General features: G+C 41.0%; 1 protein-coding gene across 3 annotated transcripts in view; it reads right to left on the reverse strand.

The window, feature by feature from the left end:
- Positions 1 to 1,396: 1,396 nt before the first annotated feature.
- KDM3A (lysine demethylase 3A) overlaps positions 1,397 to 24,432 on the reverse strand; it is a 31,043-nt gene continuing 8,007 nt past the window's right edge. For 2 of the 3 annotated variants that reach the window (XM_027691289.1, XM_027691290.1), the window contains exons 6-26: positions 23,834 to 23,958; positions 23,300 to 23,372; positions 23,127 to 23,215; positions 20,782 to 20,933; positions 19,202 to 19,773; positions 17,766 to 17,967; positions 15,319 to 15,533; positions 12,130 to 12,282; positions 11,815 to 11,910; positions 11,358 to 11,485; positions 9,457 to 9,643; positions 8,810 to 8,979; positions 7,780 to 8,016; positions 7,204 to 7,375; positions 6,609 to 6,699; positions 5,915 to 6,045; positions 5,015 to 5,134; positions 4,787 to 4,926; positions 2,854 to 3,030; positions 2,623 to 2,757; positions 1,399 to 2,146 (exon numbers count right to left, since the gene is read on the reverse strand). In XM_027691289.1, coding sequence (XP_027547090.1) covers positions 2,066 to 2,146; positions 2,623 to 2,757; positions 2,854 to 3,030; positions 4,787 to 4,926; positions 5,015 to 5,134; positions 5,915 to 6,045; positions 6,609 to 6,699; positions 7,204 to 7,375; positions 7,780 to 8,016; positions 8,810 to 8,979; positions 9,457 to 9,643; positions 11,358 to 11,485; positions 11,815 to 11,910; positions 12,130 to 12,282; positions 15,319 to 15,533; positions 17,766 to 17,967; positions 19,202 to 19,773; positions 20,782 to 20,933; positions 23,127 to 23,215; positions 23,300 to 23,372; positions 23,834 to 23,958 — 3,446 coding nt within the window. In that variant the 3' untranslated portion in view covers positions 1,399 to 2,065. Of the gene's footprint in view, positions 2,147 to 2,622; positions 2,758 to 2,853; positions 3,031 to 4,786; positions 4,927 to 5,014; positions 5,135 to 5,914; positions 6,046 to 6,608; positions 6,700 to 7,203; positions 7,376 to 7,779; positions 8,017 to 8,809; positions 8,980 to 9,456; positions 9,644 to 11,357; positions 11,486 to 11,814; positions 11,911 to 12,129; positions 12,283 to 15,318; positions 15,534 to 17,765; positions 17,968 to 19,201; positions 19,774 to 20,781; positions 20,934 to 23,126; positions 23,216 to 23,299; positions 23,373 to 23,833; positions 23,959 to 24,432 lie in introns of all 3 variants that reach the window. The other variant, XM_027691288.1, reaches the window with a different exon arrangement.

Here is a 24,432-nt window from a genome sequence, read left to right on the forward strand (position 1 = left end):
AAAACTAAGTCTGTAACTAACTGTATCACAACAACAAGGGTGGAGAAACAGATGAGGCACAGATTCTCACATGGTGTCCAACTGCTCCCAGTTGCAGCCCTAAAAAACACCTTTGTGCCAGGGGGTGACAAAACATCCCCAATGCTTCAATGCTGTGCAACCCTGGTGTTCCATCTCTACCCCAAATGCAACAAGAACAGGGAAGTGGGACAGTTTACTTCCTGTGATCTTGAAAAATCCAGAAAGGACATATCAGAAACGAAAGCAGTTGAGAAGTAGGGTGGGTAACAGCTGCAATAAAACCTGACTGAACCAGCACCTTGTAAGAGCTCAAAATCCAGCTTCAACAATGAGTCTTTTCACAGACCTGCACACACAGGGTGTGATGTATCCTTCCTGATGTGACTCATCTCACTCTCTGAGCAGTACCTGTACTGCAGCTGCCCACAAAACTCCAGCTGGCTCCAAGGAAAGCAATTAGCCTGCTTTATGTTCTTTACTTCAACTTGGTACTGCAAGAGAATGTCCAGCTGAAGTGTTGCCTTTAAGGATACTCAAGTAGTTCAAGCATGAAATGCCAAATCAAGCCAGCTGAAGGGACTAGGACAAGGTATTTACTGTCAGAGGCCTCAGCACACGGATGTGGGGGGAAGCTCCACTGAGCACAGTGAGGAAGTGTTGCTGCAGACAAACCTCCTTCAAGTCCACTTCAGTTATCCCCTTTAAGAGATTCCTACTCCCTGTGTGTCAGTAGAGCCTGTCCCCATTTCAGAGGAACAGAGCAGAGGAAGTTTCTCTGAAAAAGAATCCCGTCACCTGAGACAGGCTGAGATCAGTTAATGCTGATGATAATCAGCAGGTGAAGTACTACAGAGTTCATCATTTGTTGCATGAAACTCAGAAAAGTGACTTTTGGCTATCTAGGAGGAGGTTTCCTCTCCTGCCTGGCTCTTCCCAACAGCCATCCTGCACATTTCAGTGCCAGGAAGGAACTGAAGAACAGAGAGGTTTATCTCAGGGTTGTCTTGGCAGATATGCAATGCACTTTTCCACTCTTGTCCCCTGTGCCTTTTTTAAGTTCTGTGATGTCTTCAGTCTTTCTCCAAGTAATTCTGGAGTTCTGTCTGTGCCATTTCAGACTGAAACTCATTTGACACAGACCACACAGCGCTGGCAGCAGCTGAGAAGCAGCAGTCAGTCAGCCAAGTCATTCTTGGGTTAACCAAAAGTAGCTACAAACAGATCTGTCACTAAATTCAGTACCCTAAGCCTTCAAATACTTTAGAACACAGTGTGAACAGTTTATGATACACCATTTTCTTTTGCATTTCAAAGCACTGCATCAAATTAATTACACTTTAAAGAGTCAACTGAAAAGGGCAGGCAAGGAACAGTATCTGAAATAGAAGAATTTTTATGTAGACCATTCAGTCTTAAAAACCAGAGAATCAAACATCAGTTCAAATTAAAGAGCAGTTTCGAACAGAAGACATTTGATCAAAAATTTCTTTTAACATTTAGAAATTTAAATACATTTACCTAAAGATGGTTAACCCCCATCTCTATGTTACTATACAATAGCTTAAAGCTACTTTTAAATGCTAGTTCTATGTTAATGTGAAATTCCAGAACTGCATTCTTACTCTTTATGTAAATTGGTTATTGAATTTGGTGATTCCATTACTTCCTCCCACCCCAAAATAAATTTTGAAAATTGAAGCTTTACAATGCCTTGAGTAATATTTTTCAAATGAGTAATTTGGAATAGTTCCCAACAGTTCTATAGGAGGTATTTTGTACAGTTTGGAGAGCAACTCCGTATAAAGTTCTATTGCAACTGAGCATTCACAGTATGCCACAGTCCATACATATTACTACATATACATATCAGGTTTGTAAACATTGGAAGAATACACAGAACATAGTACCACAACCCTCTGGTACTGCTGAAAGGAAGATGAGGTAACATTCATATAATCTCAAAGTCCACAGAGGTCCTGACTGAGTAGGTAAAACAGCTGCCAACGCTTCTGTTTCATAGTGTGTGTGGTTAAGGCGCTCTACGTCACGGTCTGCTAAGGCTGGATTCGTTAGCTCTCAGTATCCCAACTGCATCTTTAACAGCGTGGTATATGACATTCTTCACCTGGCAGGAAAGGAAGAGGTGTTTGGTTATACAAGCAAACAGCACAGGTCACTTCCCAGCTTTCCCACTCCCCACACCCTGTGCAGCTCAGTTCAGACACAGCCTTCACATAAATCACCAGCCTGTGAAAACAAGGTTCAAATTCTAACAGGACATCAAGTGAGCCCTGTGGCCTGAGGAGAGCATTGCAAGCTCAGCTGGGGGAAAACAAGAAGTGACAGAAGGAAACGATTCAAAACAATCTCAGGAGAAGCTTCAGGTGGCTTCCTCAAAACTACTAAAAAAGCCAACTGTTCAAAAACTATAGAAATTCCTCTCCAAGATCCAATGTGTTACAGCTGATCTGAACGCAAAGGCATTTGGGTTGTGTGGCCACAGCCCTTCTGGTTTTGGTAGGGGCTGTCTGTTGAGTTTTGGTGGAGGTTTTTTTTAAAGGGTCAAGAGGGATGGGGTTCTGTTGAGCACTGGGAAGTTACCTGCAGTTTATCTTCATGGTTCGTATGCGTATGCGACAGATACCTAAATTCCTGAGTGAGCCAGAAGCAGTGTTTGACATGCTCTGGGGATACAAAGTCTTCTGCAACTTTAATACAACTGTACAAATTATGAACCTAGAGAGAACAAACAAGCATTAGAGAGAAGAAGAATTGGCCACGTGCTCAAAGGGCTGCCCAAGCAGTCAGGCCATAAGTGTCCCTGGTCCTTGCCTGGTGTGGAGCTCCTGCTGGGATGAAAACTACATCTCCTAGAAACTGTACAATAGCCCAGCCTTGAACTCCATACTCCTGGTGAAGGCGTTTCCTCAGCGGTCGGTCCAGGTACCAGCTCTGGTCATGAATGGGATCGTGATCCACGGGGTTTTCTTGGCCTTGTTCTTCCGCAACCTGGAGAGTCACAAGAACAACAGGCATTTTACCACACCAGTCCGACTGCACAGTCCAGTTGTATTCCACACACACGTGTGCCAGAGGGACTTGCACCGTGTGTTCAGGTAGGGGAGTTACACAGTGGAAGTGTGGATTCCTACTCAGTCCTTAGTTTGTCCAGGTTTCTACATTTGTCAGGTCCCTCTGGCTTCACAGACACGTTGCAAATGTGGATCCAGGAAATACAAGTAATCCCAATTGACATTAGAAAGGAACAGGAGGGTTAAGGAACTGATGTGCTCACAGTGGGAACCATTGTCCCACATGGGACCAATGTTCTGACGCTGTTAAAGCTGGAGAGGGACTGTTTCCAAGGGCATGGAATGACAAGACAAAGGGAGAATGGCTTTAAAACCAAAGAAGCATAGATTTAGTTTAAAGTATTAGGAAAAAAATTAGTGGTGAGACACTGGACCAAGTTTCCCAGAGCTGCGGCTGCCCTATCCCTGGAAGTGTTCAAAGCCAGGTTGGATGGGGCTCAGAGCAACCTAGTCCACTGGAAGGTGTCCCTGCCTGTGGCAGGGGGGTTGGAACTGGATGATCTTGAAGCTTCTAACCCAAACCATTCTGATTCTATAGCCTGTAACTGGAAGAAACTCCCAAGTGTGGAATTCAGCAGGTGTCTGCCCTGGAGACCACAATCAGTCAGTGTGCTCACTGACCCACACGATACAAACCAGATTTTCAGGAGATACAAGGCTGGGCGGCACAAGCAGCACTTTAAGGCAGAAATTTTAGGGCTTTGGGGAGAAAGTTTCTGCACAAAGTTCCTGTATAAATCCAACCTGCTGCAGCAGTTATTTACACAAAGGAGTGCAGCCCAAAAACTCATTTGGGAGGAGATAACCAGCTTGGTTCTACTCCATGACAAGATGCTGAGAGCCCCACACCTGCCACTGAGTGAGCTACAAGGGACTGAGGTGTGAGACAGATGTCAAAACTCCAAGTGCTAATGCTCATCAAACTGACTATCCTGTTTTAACAACTTTGTTCTTTGTTAATACTAAACAGATCTGCTGCAGTGTCTCCAAGCTTCCACCAAGAGAGCAGTCAGGCTGACCACGCCAACAGTTGTTCAGATCATCCCATTTATCCTTTTAAACTCAACATATTGTCCCTTTCCACTTTAGAGCACCAAAGAAGTTTCAAAATTAAGACCACAGAGAACTCTGTGAATGGTGAATTTAAACACTGAAACAAGCCCTTTGGATGTAGTAGCACATCTCTATTAAACCCTTAACTCCCATGAAAACATCACCCAAAATACCTCATTTTTCCTTTAACCCAAATCTCATAAAGGTATGGGAAAAACAAAAAGGTAGGAAGAGGAATAGAACAAGGAAGAACTTTATGGAGCATATATTGTTCTGACATTTCTCAAGAACATTTCGCCGGCTGTTAAGGAGGGTCTACTTTAAAATTTAACTATGGTTTTGTTTTAAAGAACACAGTCCTTTTTTATCATTACAGAACATCATTAACCATGATGTAAGAAGTGTGGGTAAAAGGAGTATATCTACATACAAGGTAACTTGAAGCTTCAAGTCCTGACCCTCCTCAGACCCTACAAGACTCATGGCACACAAGTTTTGTCTTGGATACAACTCGAGCGTATTTGTTTCCAGAACTGCTGGGATAGGAAGAGGGAAAGCCCGAGGACACAAATACTTGCGGGGCCACACAGAAGATCAGTCTCTGAGATGTAACAATTTACCTTTTTAAGGAATTCCCGGATCTTCTCTGTATCTTTAGCAGCATAAATGTGCCACAGAGCTCCGGGCTTTTCTCGGCTTTCAGTAAAACGTTTAATTGTCAGTTCATCAGAGTCACCATCTTGTATGGTTTTGAGCACTTCTGTTGAGAGTCAACATGAGCAGTTACACTAAAGGACCTTCCCTCCAATCACAGAAATACCCCCCTCAGAACACAGCAAAGACTTCACCTTCTTCCTGATCAGCCTGGCCTTTGGGGATCCCCACGTAAACCATGACATTGGCAGCATCAGACACATCCAAATGGAGGTTTGTTGTGCCATATTTTCTGTCCTCTGGTGTTATCAAGCCTGGGAGGTGGAAAAAAACAAAGAAAGAGAAGCAGATCCATTAGTAAGACAGAGATAAACATTACACCACTCTCAGCAGCACTCTCTGAAGAGACCAGAGAGCTTTTACTTCTACCAACAAATGCTTCCAAAACAGCAATATAGTTTCCATCCAGGACCTTGCTCCATCTTGTGTCTTCCCAAGTGATCTGCTGACAAGCAGACACCATTGATCTGGATCTATATCTAGCCTGAATGATATATAGAAGTCATATTTAAGTCCTGCTAGAAAAGGGTTTCTATAGCAGTTCAGAATAAAGCAGTCTTTCACTCTAAAAGGCAGTTGCTGAAGTATTTACCAGCCACAATCTCTTTACTGGCCATGATGATTAGTTTCAAATGTCTTTCAAGTGATAGCAAATGAACCAGCCACGGAAAACACTGCTGGAGATTAAAAAGTAAATGACAGAGCTCAAAAAGGAGAGTAACAGAAGTGATACAGCCAGAAGTAGAGGAACAACAAGTACATGTGGCCAGCTACAGGAAAGAGAGGCTGTGGAGCAAGTTGATTGGAAGACTGGGAATAACTACTGCTAGGCTTGAAACCAAGTGGACAAAAAGACATTTAATAAAACAAATCATATCATGCTCTGGATATCACTAATACCTACACCTGAGCCAAAGTCAGGTTTTCAGATCCATGGGATTAATCAAATTGCCTACAACACCATGGATTCACACAATTTACAGTAAACTTCAATTTGAAATGTGTGGCTAACATGACCTTTAAAGATTCCTTACCATAAGCATTGTACATCTTGGGACCCAAATCCGGTCGCACAAAATAGTTGGGAAGTCGAGAGGCAAGGTTGAGCTTCCCACCTCTCCTGGTGTATTCTGGCAATGGAATATTCTTCATCAAATCATCAAACCTAATGTAATACAGCAAAATATAACATTAGGAACTGATAAAAAAAAGAGTGCAACAAAAGCTCTCTGCAGTCAAGAGAGTGTACACCTTCCCCCAGGGGGTTTACTGGACACCATGAAAAGGAAGAAAAAAAAGACATAGGAATATAGCAGATAAACAACTTTAACCTCTCTGGACTAATGCTATTTCCTTATGTAATCATTTCAACTAATACCACACAGACTAAGTCAGAATACTTAAAAATGTTTGGAAAAAAAATAAGTTTCAACTGAACTCTGGACTCCAAAATGATCCAGGCTTTTAGGAAGCTTCCAAAACTTAACCTCTCCTTAGCAATTTTAGGTGCTCACTTTACTTGGCACTAAATACAACAAACTACATAAATTTTTAGGATGAAACTTGTTTAGGATTTCCATTTGTCAGGCATTTCTGAGAAACAAAATGGTTCACATGTGGCCAACTGCTGCTCAAAGCTGAAGCAGGTTTCCAAATGTGACAGTATTCCTACATTCCATTATTTTGGGGGTATACCACACAATGAACAGTTCTTTTAGGAATTCATACCGAGAAGGCATCATATCTCTGAAGTCTTCTCCTGGAGGCCAGTCTTTGAGCTTCAACACCATCGGCTCTCCCTCTTCTGTTCTCAGGCGACCTAATTTGAAATATTAGTAAGTCTTAGCTTTTAATACTTGTACTATTCAAATTCCCAAGATTCAAGACAAAGAAACCCTTATCTTAGTTTAAAATCATGTTCTTCCCACCATTATTAATGCAGAACCAAAGACATAGAAGTTTGTCACAACATTCATAACAAACTCTGGTGTCACATGAACTTGCCTTCTTGGCTCTTCTGTTTCACTCAACTAGGAAAAAAGCTGACAGATGAACCTATTTGCTAGGAAGATCCCAGACTTTCTCAGAATGCCTCCCCAAAAGACTAAAGGCAGACAAACATACTCCTCCATGGGAACAACAGTTTCTATCCACTCCACAATCCCACAAGCATAAATTGTGAGAATACATTGCAGACACTGTCCAAGGTGAAGAGGAAGCCCAGAATATCTTTTTTGCTGCTTAAGGATCACAAATCTGTGCTAGGGTAACATTATTGCTGCTGAATATTGTACCTATTGGAATGAAGATTCATGGTACTTACTTGAAATATCTTCAAATCCATCCCAGAAGTCCCCCACAGTAGCTCCAGTGATGATTTCATTGGTCCTACAGTTAACCAGATCTACTTCCTGTTGGCCAAACTCCTTCCTGAAGGACTCTGGTCTCCAGAGGTCTGCATTTAATTTGTGGTGTACTCCTGACACCATTACAGGCTAGGAAAAAAAAGAACATATTCTGAAGAATTATTAAATGCCCAAAATTCTAACTACAGCAGGGTAATGCATAAAATACACTGAATTGAATGCTGGCACTTTGAAAACATATTTTCCAAACTAAGTGCTCAGCCTGCCTTACCAGAATTCTGCCCTGCATCTGATCATTCTTTATTTCAAACAATGAGGCAGCTTTTTATATAGAGCCATAATTTCAGCAATATGTTTAGAAACTGATCTAAATAGTAAACCACACATCCTTTTATCAAAGGCTCTACCAGTGCTCATGTTGTACTTTGATGAAGGTTTAGTGTTGCTTATCACCACAATAAGTTGGTACCTGTGCTTCAACCACAGAGCAAAGCACACTAACTACAAATGGAAAAACACAAAGCTTAAAGTACCTGTCCCTGCTTCCAGCACTCCCTGAAGACATTCCAATTACTTTCATTGTTGGGATCTTGAAGACACAGCAAGCGGTTATCACACAGCCAGTAGTGAGGGGTGTCAAAGCCCATTATCGTGGGCTTTATAGTCAGTCCTTGAGGTTTCTTAGGCAGGTCTGTAATGGCTCTATTTTGCACCAGGGAAGCAAAAATGTCATCAAGGATTTTGGGTGTACTCTTGAGTCCATTGTCTGTCTGATAAAAAAAAGGAAAAGGGAAAGAACAACAAAAAAAAGTTGGTGCACTTTTCTTTTGCCTTGTCCTGCAGGCATTTAAGAAGGTATTTGCCACTTCCAGAATTTTTCACTTGAGCTCAGATTTGTGAAGAGAAACAAAAAAAATGCAGAACTTTGTTGTCTAGAAAAACACCATCATTAAATGCCAATGCCATTTCTGACACTGTCTACAGAATTCTGGTATAACAAGTTCTGCTCTGATTTACATTTCAGCAACTCTGCAGAAACCCAGCAGATGTAGCACAGAACAGAAGTTGCTCTATATGAAAGAGGAAAAATGCAGTTCCAGCAAGGAACTCTCAAGGCCAGTATTTTACCCCACCATTTTCAAGTCACATCTGTAAGAGAAGACAAAGCCCAGAAACATCTGAAGTGAATCCATCTGCAAATGACGTAGGGAAGAGTCACCCACCACAGAATGTTTCTCCCTCCAGCTCCAAATTCTTTTTCTGCGTCTAATGGACACCCCAATCAATGCACCTGCCAGATTCTAGCCTAAGGAAACTAATCTGCTTCATCACTTGGTTCCCAATCCCTTATCAAGTAAGACTTGCTGATAGTACCACTAAGCCACTACTCTGGAAAGCACTAACTGGAGCACTGAGACACAGAAACTGAACTAGACCTTTTTCCCAAACAAAGACAGAATTTCACCTACTGTGACAGGTGCCTGTGGCAGTTGCTCACAAGTTTAGAACACTTGCCTAAGCCTGGAATGAACTCAAACCTGTACAACAAAATTTTTCCTGTACCTTTCCTCCAGAAGAGTTCAACAGATTCCGCAAGAAGCCCGTGTTGTTGTTGCTCACGGGGGTCAATATTGCACTGTTGAATGTCTGCAGGGCTGCAGTTGGCTTGGCTAAGCTGGGGAGTGTCTGCAGAGGTTTGTTTTCATTCTTTGAAATCGGCACGAGGAGTTTCTCTGAAGTGAAGGAAAGAAGACAACTGATAGTGAAGCAAGGCTTAATCCTCTGAAGGATGAAAAGTACGTACTTTGGATTTTTGCCCTTTTTTTTAAGACAAGATATTCCTATATGCATATACATGTATGTATGCACATATATATAAATCTCCCCTCAATATATGAAGATGAAATACTCCTTTCACTTAACTTTCTTCAATACTATAAAGTTTTTAAAATCACACATTTAAAATAAATACATTTTCAAACTGAACTTTCAAGAATACTTGCATCAATGGGATTTTAATCCAGTTTTCAGAACAAAATATGATAACCCTGGCAGGTTAACTGCCATGGCCAGTTCTGCAGCACAGGCACTGAACATCCATCCCAGCAGGCAGATGACATCATTCTCAGCACAAGATGCTGCTGGGTCTGACCTATATTCTTCTGACAAACAGCCACTGAGGGTTTACTCTTCACTGGTTCTGCACATACCTTTGTTTTCTTTATTCACGTTTCCACTTGTTAGATTTGAAAACCAATTAAATGAAGGAGAAGAATTTACTGAAGCAGTTTGTTTGCTTCCAAGTGCTGACTTGAGAGGAGGATCGTGTGTAGTGACTTGTGGGCTCAGGACAAAACTGTTATGTTGAAGGCTGGGCCTCTCTCCAGATGCCAAGTGCTGAAAAAAACCAAAGTGAGAACTTGATCAGACACAGACACACTCTACTCAGAAAGGGAAAGCAGCAATAACATGTCCAAATTCATTCTTTAAAAAAAGAAACATGGTTTGGCCCTTCAAAAAAAAAAAAAACTATCTCCACAAGAGGTCAGCATTGCAGCTCAGTGTCACCCAGGGATGACAGTTCAGCAGGATTTGGGATCTCCTGACTTCAGGAGCAGCCAAGAAGGCACAGAACGCTGAGTTTCCCAACTGCATTTTCTGGGACTGCTTTGGGAACCAAACACATTTTTAACAGCGGCACTTGCACAATTCTAGTGGTATCTGATGCTCAGGCCAGGGCTAAGCTGGAGCTCTAGTTCAGTGGACTAAAACAGATACTTAGCTCTCCTAAACTTTTATCTTAAGGTGGCAGCAGAAGTCCACTCACCTGCCAGGTCTGAACTCCACCTGCACAAGTGCAGCACCAGCCTGGCCAGCAAATTCCAAGCACAGGATTGTACACCCCCTTTGCAGCTGATTTATGTGCTTGTTTGGAGATTCTGGATAACAGACTAACCAGAGCTACTGCTTTGCCCCGGGATTCCTGTGTGACTGGTGATGTTTCTCCTCTCTACTCAAAAGCTTTCAAGTCAAGAAATTATTCTGCTCCATTGTCTGCTTATTGCTATGTTCTATATTTCATCTCTTATTGACTGCTGATGCTTGGTAAGAATTCCAAACATGACATAATAGGAAATGTTTCAAATTTTAATGAGCTTATTCTCACACAACTAGAGCAGTAAATAATTCTACAGAGAGATACCAATAAATTCCAATACAGCTCTTTGCCTAGAGTCACAGGAAATCTCAATTCAGAAGACTGAAGGCAGGTCAGTCACAGGTTAACTTTTGAATCATGTAACCATCTCCCTCACTTTTAACACTTCAAAATATTTTTCATCTCTTCTGTTCACTACCAACACCAAAATCAAGTGTTGGTACTTCTCAGACTTAAGATAATACCTTTATTTTCAAAATAAGTTTACAAATAAGTACATAACTATTAAAATTTACTTAATTCATCTGGTTTCTTGCAAGATTCTGAAAAACTAAGCTATTAATTTGTGTTCTATTTTTAAAAGCAAAGAACACTATCCATTTACAAATAAACATATGGTAGGGGTTTGCTGTTTGGGATTTTTTTAATATAAGGAGCAGCACACCTTCCACCAGGACTCCCAGAAATCATTGCTTCTCCACACTGCTCCAGCCCTCGCAATTTTATTCATGTTTAGTTCTTATTATTTCCAGTGCTCTTCCACCTTATTTATTCTTTTAGATACTGCATGTATTTTATTTCCAGGACCAAAGGAACAGTCTACACTTCCCAACTATTCCCACTGGTCTGTTCTTCAGATTCTTATCTTATGGGTTCTCTCCATCTAAGCCTGTTTTTGCTCTAAAAATCCTCACTGAGCATTTGTCAAGGACAGGTCATTACCGAGGCATCAATGTGTCAAAGGGACAAAATGAGACCTTCCCCAAAACTTAAGGAAGGACTTAAGGAGCCAGAAAGATGAATAGTGAACACAAACTGTCCCTACATGGTGGGGTTATCACAGAGGTCAGGGTTGGCACACCCACAAAGACAAATCAGCAGTGGCTTCAAGCCTATGCAGTAGACTGACACAAACTTATACTGCACAGACATAGTGAGAGGCAATAACAATACCTGTTTTGAATCCTCCTTTAGAGTTGGCTTTGATAGTGCTTTGAACTGTTTATTTGCACAAGGACAATTTGCTTTTATTCCCCATTTTGTTCTCACGGAGTGAACAATATCACCAACATCATAGAGAGCTGGAAGAAGAGAGTCATTAGTGAGATCACATGTAACCAGAACATCCAGCATTCACTGAGTTTTTAAGAAATTGTGTGTGCTGCGCAGGTAAACAGTAGTATGTGAATACAATTCATCATTAAAACAAGAAGTTCTGCTACTTCTTGGTAAAGATCAAAGATAATAAAATAGTACCAAACACACGCTGTTCCAGTCTTCAGATAATAAATACTAAGCTTTTACTAACTTTATTACTAAAATAAAACCTCACTCAGTACAACATCAGCAACATACAAAAGGACAGCAAAGCCTACAGAACGTTTTTATCTCAATCAATTATTCCAAATACCTTTTCCAGGAATTATTTGTGTAGGCATCAGATTCTCTGGTTCATGTGCCTGCCCCTTCACACATTTAAACCAGGAGAAAGTATCCGAGTCATCATCTGTAAAACAAACCATTACACTGTTTTATTAGTGCACCCTGCTCTGGAAAGCCACATATTTTACTATTATTGATATATCGACCCACAGGTCTACAACATGCTCTTTTTATTGGGAAGGCTTTTTGGCTTGTTTAAAGTTGTTACTGACTTTCAAGTTCAAAACACAGATTTTCTTTCCCATCTTCCCTCTTTGTCTACAGTAGTAATAAGTACTCCTACCTTCATGTGAGCTTTTTTTCCTCATCCTGTAGCAATCCACACAGACCCCAAAGCCACACTTGGAGCAGACCCAGTGGAGGTTGAAGATTGTGGTGTCACAGACGTCGCACATCTCTCGGACGCCGCGGACCGCGCGCTTCCAGGCCACCTGCCCTATGGTCAGAGAGAGCTCAGTCACTGTCAGCTCAAACAAAACTCAGTATTTGCATGTTAAACACAGTTACTTAGAAACTACAGTGATATGACTCAGGTTTCTTTTTGCACTGGAACTCCGAAACAAAGCCTTTGCTGTTACAGACTCACAAAACCAAGTCCAGAACAGAGTCTAAACAATCAAATCCACTTTGCTTCCTCCTCTGCAGCACCAACCACATCCCTTACTCCTGACATGTATTTGCCCGAGTTAACATGTCATCTGCTACCACCTTCCTAAGTGGGAATTCCACAGCTACTCTAGGAAATAAATTAAGGTACTATAGCAAGCTAAGCTTAGTGTCTAGCTTGCCACAACCAGCCTGTTCTTGTTCTCTATTCAGCAGCACAGTGGGCAGGTAGTTCTCTTCCTTCTAGGAGGTTTTTGTGTTTATAGGTGTGTATTTTACCATGTCAGAATGGTTAATTTTCCTCCCCAAAGCACTGACCACTGCTGTTCAAGTTTCCTATTATACCCATTATATTCCACTTTCCTCACTCTAAGTCACTTTTTCAGCTCACTCCAAACATCCCAAACATGGACAGTATCCTCCAAAAAAACCATATGCCCATACAGGGCTGTATTATTTTTCTGTGATTATATACAGATTTTAGCCTGATCTCCGTTTCATTATGTTGCCAGGCAGAAAAATAGACCAGACAAAAAGCACACACCTGCCTCCTCCTACCACCTTCCACACTTGTAATTTCTCTGAAACTTTCCTGCCCACAACATTTCTTAATTTTAAAAGAAAGTTAAGAGAGACCATGTCCTAATGTATGCTAAAAAAAACCACACCAGGATCCAAGACATCTGTTGCTTTTCTTCTGAATAATGCCTATTAACTATGTATGGAACAACACTGGAATAGCTTGGCACAATTTGTTCTTAAGTAGGAGGTAAAGATTGTTTGACTACTTGCTTCAAAATTCTTTCAGGAGACACAAGTCTAAATATCACCAGCTCCATTCTTCTCTGCCTTCTGAAAACATAGAGGATATTTACCATTTTAGAGGTCAACCCTCCAATTTCCCCGAAACAGGATGAAGTCATTTGTTATCTTTTGAATGTCATTTCATATTTCAGCTCTTGAAACCTTGTCCCTTTCTACTCCTCCTGTTCTTTTTGTTCTCCTCTGTAGTTTGATCCTGTCCCTCCTTTTGGCACTTGGTGGCCAAGGAGCAATGTGACCTAACAAGCTGTTCCTTCTACACTGGTCAATGTTTTACTGCACAGGGATAATTTCACTCCTGCTTTACTACCAATCCTTTAAGGAAATCTCTTTAAGGAAGCTCTCCCAAAAATTTTTCTCCCTCATACTTGTTTGTCTTGTGGCTTTACCTACCAGTCACTTGTGTTTAAAAAATTGTCTCTTGTAATTCTACCTGGTAAAAGAGAGAAGGGCTGGACTTGATACTGTGAAGTGCAAAAATACTCAAACAAATTATTCCCTTAAAGTAGCTGAACAAAATATTGTCACATTTTTGAAAAGGTCAGTTTGCCAGAGAGAGAATTCTTATGAAAAAGTATTATCTCAAGTGAATTCTGCCAAGAAAAATTTACCATAACTTCAAACCCCACTGGCAGAAGAATCTCCCTTTTCCCTGTGCTGAGCGAGCACTTTTTCACTGAACTGTTCAAAGAACAGTTTACATCTAGACTGTAAATTACTTTTTTCCTACCCAAGGCATTAAAAATAACCTCAATTTTAATGAAACTGAGTTTCCTTACTCACACCAGCCAGGGCAATAAACAATCAAAGAGGAATTAATGAGATTTTGCTCCTTTCACACCAACACCAGAACTCACATGTGACTGGTTTTTTTAAGCAGAGGATGTTTCTGGTAGTTATGCTATTAAGAAACACCACCCCTCCCCCTTGTTTCATGAATTCCACCCAAAAATTCACCCTTCTGAAAGTGTTCCAGTATTCCAGGCTGCACCTCTCACTCTGTCACTGGATACTTTGGCTCCACAGGCCCGAGTATCCTCCAGTTCAAGGGAAGAGCAGAGCTCACAGATTCCAAGTAGCCCAGGGTCAGACCCCACAGCAAGCATTTCTGGAATATCTTAAGTCTTCCCTCCCCTTCTGAAGGGCATTTAAGCCTGTTCAGCTTTTCTCCTCTTCTATTCAGGGCCGAGGAGTGACTGCCAAACTCATACAGTCTTTATCTAATGTCAACAGCACCCAAACACAGCAGACAGTGGGCAGACAGTCTCCTAAACTGCGCTGCAACTGGGTCGTGCACTTATAATCCAGAACACAAATAAGGTTTTAAGAGTCATTCTACTTTGAGAAGTGATTATGCAAAATCACAGACTTTCCCCCTTTGTCTGCTCACATTTGCTCACATAAAAGTTTTGCTGTGGCCAAACCCTGTGTTTGGGGATGCCAGGTTTGCCCTGTCTGCACTAATGAAGTTCCCAGTCAGTCACCCCATCATCAGCCCCTCTCTGGTCTGTGCCCAGTAGGGCTGGACATGATCACTCCTAACAGTGCCACTGGAAACTTGCAGGTGGAGGAAAAAAATCTCTTTGTTGTCCTGACAGGCAGCATTTGGTCCATGATGCATTAACAAAATAGGACCAAAGCAACTTAACAAAACCTGACCAAAGTCAAAGCTGTATTTTCATTTACATGCAAAGAATAGGTTTTATTGTCAGCTACCTCCTGGTTTCCTTAAATTTTGGGGTTTCTTTACACTTTGTTTCATAACAGAATTACACTCTCTGTAACAGGAAAAGTAATTTGAGAAATTGAGAAATGTCTTCTGACAAAGGGTAAAGTTACCTTTCCCCTTCCCTCTGCCTGCGAGCAAAGACTTGTTGACACAAGTTCACAGTGGCTCTCACCACTCCCTGTCTCTGAGAAGGAAACACTCAAGTCTTATATGACATTTCCAAATACATGTAATGCATTTTCACACAAGTCAGAAGCTTAAAGCTTCACATAAAGCTGTGAAAACACCCATTATTTCAACACAAACTGATCTTACTGTGTGGTTCAATCGTTGCCATAACTTCCTTTTCAGATATCACCAGCTGACAGAAGTGGTCTCCAATGTTGGCAAGGATGTACTTGGCTGTGTCGAGATCCAGGCCCACAACATTTTTGGATAAAGGCAGCCACAAGCTAATAGCCTCAGGGTCATACTTATTTGGAGTTAAGAAGCCTTCCTCACGCAGTATTCCATGCTTATTAAACTGCAACCTGAGGAAAGAGGGGGAGAAGGAGAAAAACTCATAATCTGAAATTTATTGGTTTAAATTCATTCCAATCAGTCAATGCTTGAACTGCAAACATGTGTACTGTATGCCAATGAGTTTACTCAGTGGTTACAACAGACATGGGTAAACATACTGGTCACTAGGATGAGGTATGTTTAATGTACTGCTTGTTTTAAACAAAAAATACTGAAAATATCTAGTTTTTGTAGTAAGGTAGATTTCCTAACTAAAATGTTTGGGTTTTTTTTTTTTATTCGCATAAAACCAAATCAGGTTAACAATTTTTAAAATGCACTGGCATTAAGGATCACATCTAGGAGGAGGCAACAGCAAGACTTTAATCTAGAATTATGTACAACACAAGAGAAGTGAGAATGCTTTAAATATAGAATATATTTCACTAACAATTCATTTGGAAGTAGCTGTCAAAAAGCACCAAGCAAAATTTGAGTAAGAGATTCTTAAGTGATTCTGAGTAGGTGGAAAGAATGAGATCTGTACTGTTAGTAGTGTCTTAAATTAAAACATGAAGAGTTCTGCTCAGGACTTCAGGAACCTTTTTACTAAATGCTGTAGAGGAAACTTGATTCTGATAACACTCTAAGTGAGCACGTGTTGTCAAGTGTGGCATGAGAAAATGTGCTGGCAACTGCCATCATCAGACAAATGCCATCTCCAGACTTGGGAGATTTCACATTCAATAAAGAGGGACAGTTCCACCAGCTTCAAGGTCTAAACTGAAGGATTCAACTGCTTTGAACTGCACTGCAAGTCTGGATTGTTACCCTGAGAAGATGAATTAGCACAGACTGGTGTTACTCTGGTCTCACACATCAGGTTATCTCAAGACTTAACATGGCAAAATCTCTAATCTAAGGTTAAATAACAGATTATTAATACATCTTCATTTTTTTAAACTTTTAGCAACAAAACGTGCAAGAGAACAGTGTTGCAGGGAAAAAAAAAACCTCAATAAAGAAATGAACGGGTGGAAGAGTATTTTTTCATGATCTTTGTAATCTTCCTGCTTTCAATTTTTTTCCTCTTCAGGTTTACAGTTCTACAGTGTTTTATTCTACCCAGAGACCCAAAAGAAAGGAATTCCTCTGAAAAAAATATGAGAATAAGTAAGCTTCCCATCTCCCTTGAGATCACTAGTATTTTTGGTTTTCCTCTCTAATATCAGAATTAACTTCTTCCTATAAAACACAGTCCACGCCCCAGAGCTTAAATGTGTGTGCGGGGCAATGAAAAGCAGCATGCAAGAACATCTAAACATGAGATCAAGGAGTTCATGGAAAATATTTAGACAATTTGAAAACAAAGGGAAGAACATGTTAAAAACCAGTCAGGCACTGCAGTTTGACAACAACCACTCTGGGCTTACAGGTGGGCTTCAAGTAACAATTTAACACCTTTCTGAAACTGTTCGTCATGGTGTCTTAAGAACTAAAGAGATAAAACATCAAAAGATGCACTGTTAACTCAAGAATCAGGCCTAGAGGAAGGCTGGGGGGTAGGTGGGGAGGGTGTAAGGAAGTAGTTTGGGGAGTAAAGGAGTGAAGTTGCAGATTAGGTTTGGAAAAGCAACCATCATTCATCACTCACTGTTTTCCCTGAAGTTGCCTTGCTGACCCCTCCCCACCTGCCCTCCTGAGATCTAGTGAGTGCTGGGATGTTTCTGTGGCAAGCTTAAATGTGGTTCAGACTCCAGCTAAGAAGACCCAGCCCCTTACTGCAACTCTTCCACAGCTGTGGATACGTGGCTAACATTTTGTGTGTCCAACCACTAAACTTCAGGAGACATGCACAGAATCTACCCCCTCACTAGTATCTCCACTCAAACTAAACTCACATTATCCCACTGGCACTTGGCCCAGAACAGCAAAATAAAGAGCTCCAAGTCCTGCCAAAATACTTTCTACTCAAATCAAGCAGTTGTAACATTTCTAAAGGCTAAAAAAACCACAGGCAACCGCTCATTAGTTGGGTATATTGGCCTCATAGCTACACACCATATCGAGCAGCTTTGAACCAGAAACATACAGGAGACCATTCTGACCAAATAATTGCTGTTTTAGTCTGTCCTGGAAGATTAGATCCATGTCATCCCTAACAGTGAGCACTCAACAGCCCCCCTTTCAGAAAAGGTCAGATGTCCAGCTCAGACACAAGCACGTTTTTCACATTTAAGGAGCATCCAAATCGTTCTTACCTTCTGAAGTGAAAGAATCTACAGAAGACAGTGGAGTCTCTCTGATCCTTGTTCTTCCTGTAGCTGTCCAGGCGGCATTCCCTGCACTTGTGCAGGTGAGGGGCGATGTTATTGCAGGAACCATCCTGCACAAAAGCCTCTCCACTCTGCTGCAGCTTCTTCACTTTGGCAGCATCGGATAAGATGGACTTGCGTGCAATTACTGTGGGGAAGAGCACAGATTAGAAAAGCTTTAGCTTCTCACACACAGGTGTCAGCAAATGTTATTTTAGTGACAGATCCACATAAACTTTTCACATTACATTGAAACAAAGTTATGCTAAAAATATTTGCAGTCGGCAGAAGCCTCTTCTCCAGTCACCACAGTCTCAAGCCGTAGCTCCACTGGAGTCACACAGTCTGTGGACCCAAGTTTAACAGCTTCTTTTAGCCTTCCACAGAGGCATACTTTGAAAGGCCATCTGCTTTTAAAGGAAGTTATTCAGCCATTAGAGCTGGAGGCCTGAGCAGACCAGAGCACACAGCAACATTTCACAAGAAATGAGGACAGAAGTACAACCTGGCTGTTTCTCAGTCCTGTTTTCACCCTTCATGATGCAACAGCTTTCAGCTTCTTTCTGTAACAGATGCCAAACATCTCCCTTCCTCCCACACTCCAGTGAGGCCTCACAGGGCACAACAGTGCCTGCCTGGCTGGCTATGTACATATACTAATTATAGAACAGGACACAGTAATCCAAGACCAAGCAACATAAGACTGGAAAGAAAGGAGAGGTGGGTGTGTAGGGAGATTCCCAGAATCCTGAAGGATCAGCTACACCACCTGATGCACAGCAGATTACAGGACAGCAGGAGTGTGGCTCCTTAAACAACAACAGCCTTTCCCATTCTGTCCCATATGAAAAACTGAACAGTTCACCAAGTGGAAAAGAGAAACAAGGTGGGTTGTTTTGGAGTGGGGCTTGATTTTTGGTTGTGGTTATTGGGTTTTTGTTTGTTTTGCTTTCAGGACAGTTTTTTTAAAGGAAAGCTCCTCTAGAACAGAGCTTTGAGAAAAACTTCCATCTCTCACCATGCTTGTAAAACTTAGGACTGCTGCTAAGAAAAGGCAGTCTCATTATTCCATCACCATTTGTATTGCAAACAGAACCTTAATTTTGTAATCTCTTCTGCCATTCTGTCCCTGCATACATTTTTTAACAACTTTTCTAAAAATTTCTAAAAAATTAATGATCAGTCCTTTTCCTTTATCAGAAAGGGACATTTTTCTCAAGTTTATTGCATTCCCCTTGTAAAAGAATGCACAAAATGACTTACATTCCAGATTCACTCAAACAATTTCAAGTACTGATTTTGCATATGCAACAAAGGACCCATGTAGCTAGACAGAAAACACAAGGGTTTTCAAGTGATGGGAAATTTTAAAAAATACTTACTATTATCCTGGACCTTGGCACTTCCAGTCCAAAAGCTTTCACCTTCATTTCTGTCATAGAGAATCTCATTTGAATTTCTTCTAATAAAAAACTCCATGTCTGCAAGTTCATCGATCTTGTTTCCTTTGTGGCTGTTCTGGCCACTGCAGGTGCTTTGTGATTTAGCTCCAGACTCATTAAAGGAGAGAAGATGAGCATCTGAGGTCGAGGGTCTGCAGTCTAAAGTCCGCTGCAGTTCAACAGTGCCACTGCCTCTGGGTATTGCTATGGAAGAGTTGGGATGCTGCAACTGTTTCACAGAAATGCATTCCTTGGGGAAGTTTGCTGTGGGCTTCACGAGAGGTTCGTTTGTGTTTTTCAGGTTGGTTCCTTTTTCATTAGTTGGATCAGTCAAAGGTGAGGATCTCGAGGTTTTCAGAGAGGTGTATTTACCATTTTTACCATTAGGATTTTGCATTTGTTCCTTAGACACAAACACCACTTTGGGAAAGGCCGTCAGATCTCCCTTCAATGGTTTCATTCCAGTACTAAGACAGGAAGGATGAGTTTCCGGTAAGCTCCGTCTACATGTGCTGAAACACATGACATGCGGTAATTAGGCAGAGAAAAAGGTGTCAAACAAATTAGAGCATCAGCTGCTCAATCGAGTCATACTTAAAGCTTGAAAGAGGAAATTTAGTTATTTAATTATGTGCTTTGAATTCTGATGTTCCAAGATTTTCAATTTTGTGTGAGGCCAAGTAGGTTTGTGTTTTTGAGGTGGGTTTTTTGGGTTTGATTTTTTTTCAGAGTTAGACAGAATGATAAATCTCCACGCCTGTGTAGGCACACACAAATTTGGGTACTGCAGCTACTCCGCTACCTTTTTTCACAATTAAATAGTTGCTTTCTCATTTTCCCCATGCAACTGCTGAATAACCAAATGCATTTTATTTGCATGTCTGTGTGAAAAGATTCTCAAGGAACTTCTGGCTGGCGCCACAAGTCTATATCAGAGACAGCAAAACCTCTCACACAAAAACCTAAAAAGAAGAAAAATCACGTTTTCCACATTTAGCATGTGAGACAAGACACAAAACTAGTAGAACCAACCCTAAAGCACTTCAAATTTGAGTTCTGCTGTCACACTATTTCTACCATTATGTCCCTTTTGTGACAGAAACGAGGGTAAGAGTTCAAAGCCACTGGTGTTCAGCAGAAATACAGCTGAGTACCAGTACTTGATCTGCAAGGAGGCAGACACCTGCCTGAATGCGTTCTGGTTTTCCTGTGGGCAGGGGAGGAATGCATTTGACAAGCAGGGACCACACCTGTGCATCCATGTACAGATGGGTACAATGAGGCAGTGACACTGGCCTGGGACACTGAAAGGGCCACTACCTCCAAGATAAAGAAGATAAACATGGCATCAGAAAGTAAACTATTTATCCAGGGCAACTAAGTCTAACACTTTTCTACATCAATTTTACAGAAGAGTAATCACTACAGCTATTTAAAATGACCTCTGAGTTTGTTGTGCTAAGAATTGGAGTTATTTCAGGAGGGAAAAACATCTGCATAAGCACAAAGTCATTCCTTACCCCTGAGGAGTTTCTGCACCAAGGTTGGGTGGTGAGTTTGCTGGCAGGGGCAGCCCTGGGTGCCTTTGGTCTTTATTTGCAGGAGTACATCCCAGCAATGCTTCACCCAGCACGGTTGGTACTGACTGCACGTGTCCCTGGCTGGGAGAAACCTGCAAGGGAGACTTGGACAGTTAGGAAAAGTCAGGATAACAGAAATACTGTTTTGCAGGGTTCAGCTTAAAAAGAAAAATATATTAATGCTCTTCCTACCATATTTAATAAAGCAAATTAAAGACTCACTCAGTTCCTAAGATGGAAAGACTTTAGAGTGTCCTTTTAAACCTCATAGGTTCCATGAAAGACTGTTCATGTCAATTCATTTTCCCCCAATAAACAACAAACTTTTTTGGGGGAAAGGAAGTATATTAAGCAAGTAGAAAGTAAGGCAGAAAGCTCTGCTCTTGGTAACTGCCAGTGCAACGATGTTTCTAAAGTAATTGCAGTAACTGGAATTCAGAAATAGATTTCTGAGCTCCTCTGAAAACCCCAGAGAAAATGAAAACTCTGAAGTTAGTCTGACAGCATTACCAAAAATCTAGATGTGAACTTCCTTGTAGCAAAAAGATCTTTGTACCAGGATTCTAGAAAGTGTTAAGCAAAGAAATCCTGTCTTGATTAAATCACCAGCCTCACAAATCTATAATTCATTTAGGAACACAACAGGCCCACCAAGTTAGCAAGTGTCTTGAAAACAGTAGTTTTCTGTGGGGGTCCTTCCTCAGCTCCAACATCCATATTTTACTCCCACATGCTCAACTTACTGCTGGAAGTTACACTACAGGCTTGTTAGAATCAACTCCAAAATATTTCCTCTCTGCTTTGGTATTACACAGCTGTCAAGCATCAAGTCAAGCTCTCAAAAACAAATGCTGGAGATAATTAACTCAACATCAGAAATCCCAGTACTATCACATACCAAGTAAAACAAAAAAACATTACTTCAGCTTATCACTCCCACATATCCACACCCACCAAAACAAGAGAAACCAACACAGCTCCTGCTTTCCTTACTAGAAAGTACACTCACTTGTAACCCTTTTGAGAAAACAGCTGCAAAACATTTCCCAAAGAGTACAAAAGTGATAAGGGCTCCTGTCCTTCAAAGGAATGCAGACTGGAAAATTAGATGTAACTAACTTTACTACTTTAAGGAAAAATTACGTTGAAACAAGATTTGAATGCAGATCACGGCAAATCTTCTGCAGGGCATTTGGAATGTGAAATAAAGACCAGCTTTATGTGTATCAAGCAGGCTGCTCAATGGCTGGATGTGCAGAAAGCTGAAGAAAGGCAAACTGAACACCCAAAAGCTGCTAAAGGTGCTCAAGCACGAGCTGTAGAAACACAAGCAGAGTGTGACTGCAATGCACTGCTACTCCATTCTGACTTGCTGGTGGCTCTCCCTGGGTGGTAAATACAGGACAGGACACTCTCTTCATTAAGAAATCTTATCCTGTACTTGCTGTCTCATGCTGTATCTTCGTGAAGCCACTGAAGATTGCTAATAATTATATCCACTGATTAATGAAATATACAGAGTTGACTCTGCTCAGAAGCAGAGAAACGCAACCCTCCCACACCCCCACCATTCCAGAGCTTTCAGAAGTCTGGCCACTCCTGCCTAAAGTGCAGTTTTTGGCCTGAAACACTGGGCCAAAATAAGAGGGTAAGTCTGATGTACTGTTCTTTAGCCAAGCCATCATTTTTCATTTGCACTTCCATACTTCCCAACATTGTCTTTTGACCTTTGAGAGTTTACTTATCTCAGTGATACCTGGCAGGTCACTCACAAAAGAAATGAGAGTAGACATGGAAGTACCAGAAAAGTAGCCACACTCCCTTTCTGTACTGAAAAAACCTTCCACACTGCTGCTTGTGTAGCTTGAATCCCCAAAGGATGCAAATGTAGCTGAAGATTTTGGGTTCAAGTACATAAAAGTTTAAGAAGGAACATGAAAAGCAAAGGTTATAGACTTGAGAACTGCTTTGTGTTTTCTCCCACTACAGAACACATGACCAGGCAGGCCAACTCCTAAGCAGAAAGAGGGGGCAAAAAGTGAAAAAAAAAAAAACAACAACAAACCAACCAAACAAAACCAACAAACCACCAACCTTCCAGGCTTAGTAACTTTTACTTCTATTATCACAAGGCAAGATGTTCTACTCATGCCCAGACAAGTCTGAAAGGACTCAACACACCCTCCAAGAGATTTATTATTCTACTTTCCAATCTAATCCTTGTTTGTTTTGAGAAGTGACATAACCATTACATAACAGTCATATATAACAAAGCAAGACATTACCTCAGGAGAAGATTTTGTGTGTTTAGCATCACCACTTCCACCGTTCTCAGATGACTTCCTTTTCACACCCCCAATTTTTTTTGATTTATCTGGAAGAGAAGGTGATCAAGATTAGTCTATTTATCACAAATACCCTACTTGGTGTTTGAAGGACAAACAATAATAGGTCTTACCACACTTCCCATTGTTGTCATATATGATTTCAACATGAATTAACTCTGGATCAAGAGTTTTTAAAGCTGGAATCTTGGAACAAGAAACAGAAGCAGCCATTTAGAAGGTGAAAGTTACTATTTGAATATATTTATCTCAGATATTGTGGTATGGACTTAGACACTTCTAGGATCTTTGAATACCAAGCTGAGTTTAATATGCCATGTGACAGTGTCTCTGCAGGAAAACACACACAAACTGGTGTTTCAGGGCACTGTCTGCACAGCACAGAGAGCAAAGAAACCAGAGTCATGTTTGCTTCACTCTTTAAATACAAATTCCAGGTCTCCCTCATTTTGCATAGAAGGACATTTGTTACTTAACAATCTACCAGCAGCAGACAGAAACACTTTGGGTAATTCTGCACTACACTGATCCCTGTGTTTTAAGATTACAGTAAAGACAGAAATAAAAATGGTGTTGGTGGGGATATAAATACAAGTTCTTACCCATTCCCCATATCTGTTTGTAAACCCACAGCAACTGGTTCCTACCTCCTGGCAGTTGACTTCCAGAGTCCTGGTAGCTGGATTGCCATTGACAACAACTGCTGTGAACCACTGAGTAGATGGATCCAGGCTATAAATTCTAATTTTTGAACCAATGATATTTTTTCCACCTTAAAAATTGGGGAAAAAAAAAAAAAGAAGAGCTTGAGACAAAGGAGGCACGAAGATCATAGTTATCAACATGAAATTGCCAACAGTATTGCATGCAAGATGCAAGAAAGCAAAACAGAGAACCTTTAGACAACTTCCACATAATCTGGAAGAAAAATTATACAACTATGTTCCAGCTACCTCCTTCCTGGAATAGTTCAATGAAGTTGTGTGGAGGTTAAGACACATAGTAGAGGCCAGACTAACCTCCAGATTTCAGACTGTGAGGCAGATCAGTGGACACAGAAATGAAGACTCAATGACCAGATGTGAATTTTTCCTCTCTTTACAGTATTGGAAATGGTAACTCTTAAGTTGTAATATTTGCCTTTCTATAAAAGCAAGACATTCCTTGTACATAAAAGCACATGACTACAAATATGCTCATATGAACCCAGTAATTAACAATTTGAAGCTGGCAAACCTAAATCCAA

Source organism: Neopelma chrysocephalum, unplaced genomic scaffold, assembly GCF_003984885.1.
Source record: "Neopelma chrysocephalum unplaced genomic scaffold, ASM398488v2 Primary Assembly neopelma1_83, whole genome shotgun sequence".
Lineage (NCBI taxonomy): Eukaryota > Metazoa > Chordata > Aves > Passeriformes > Pipridae > Neopelma > Neopelma chrysocephalum.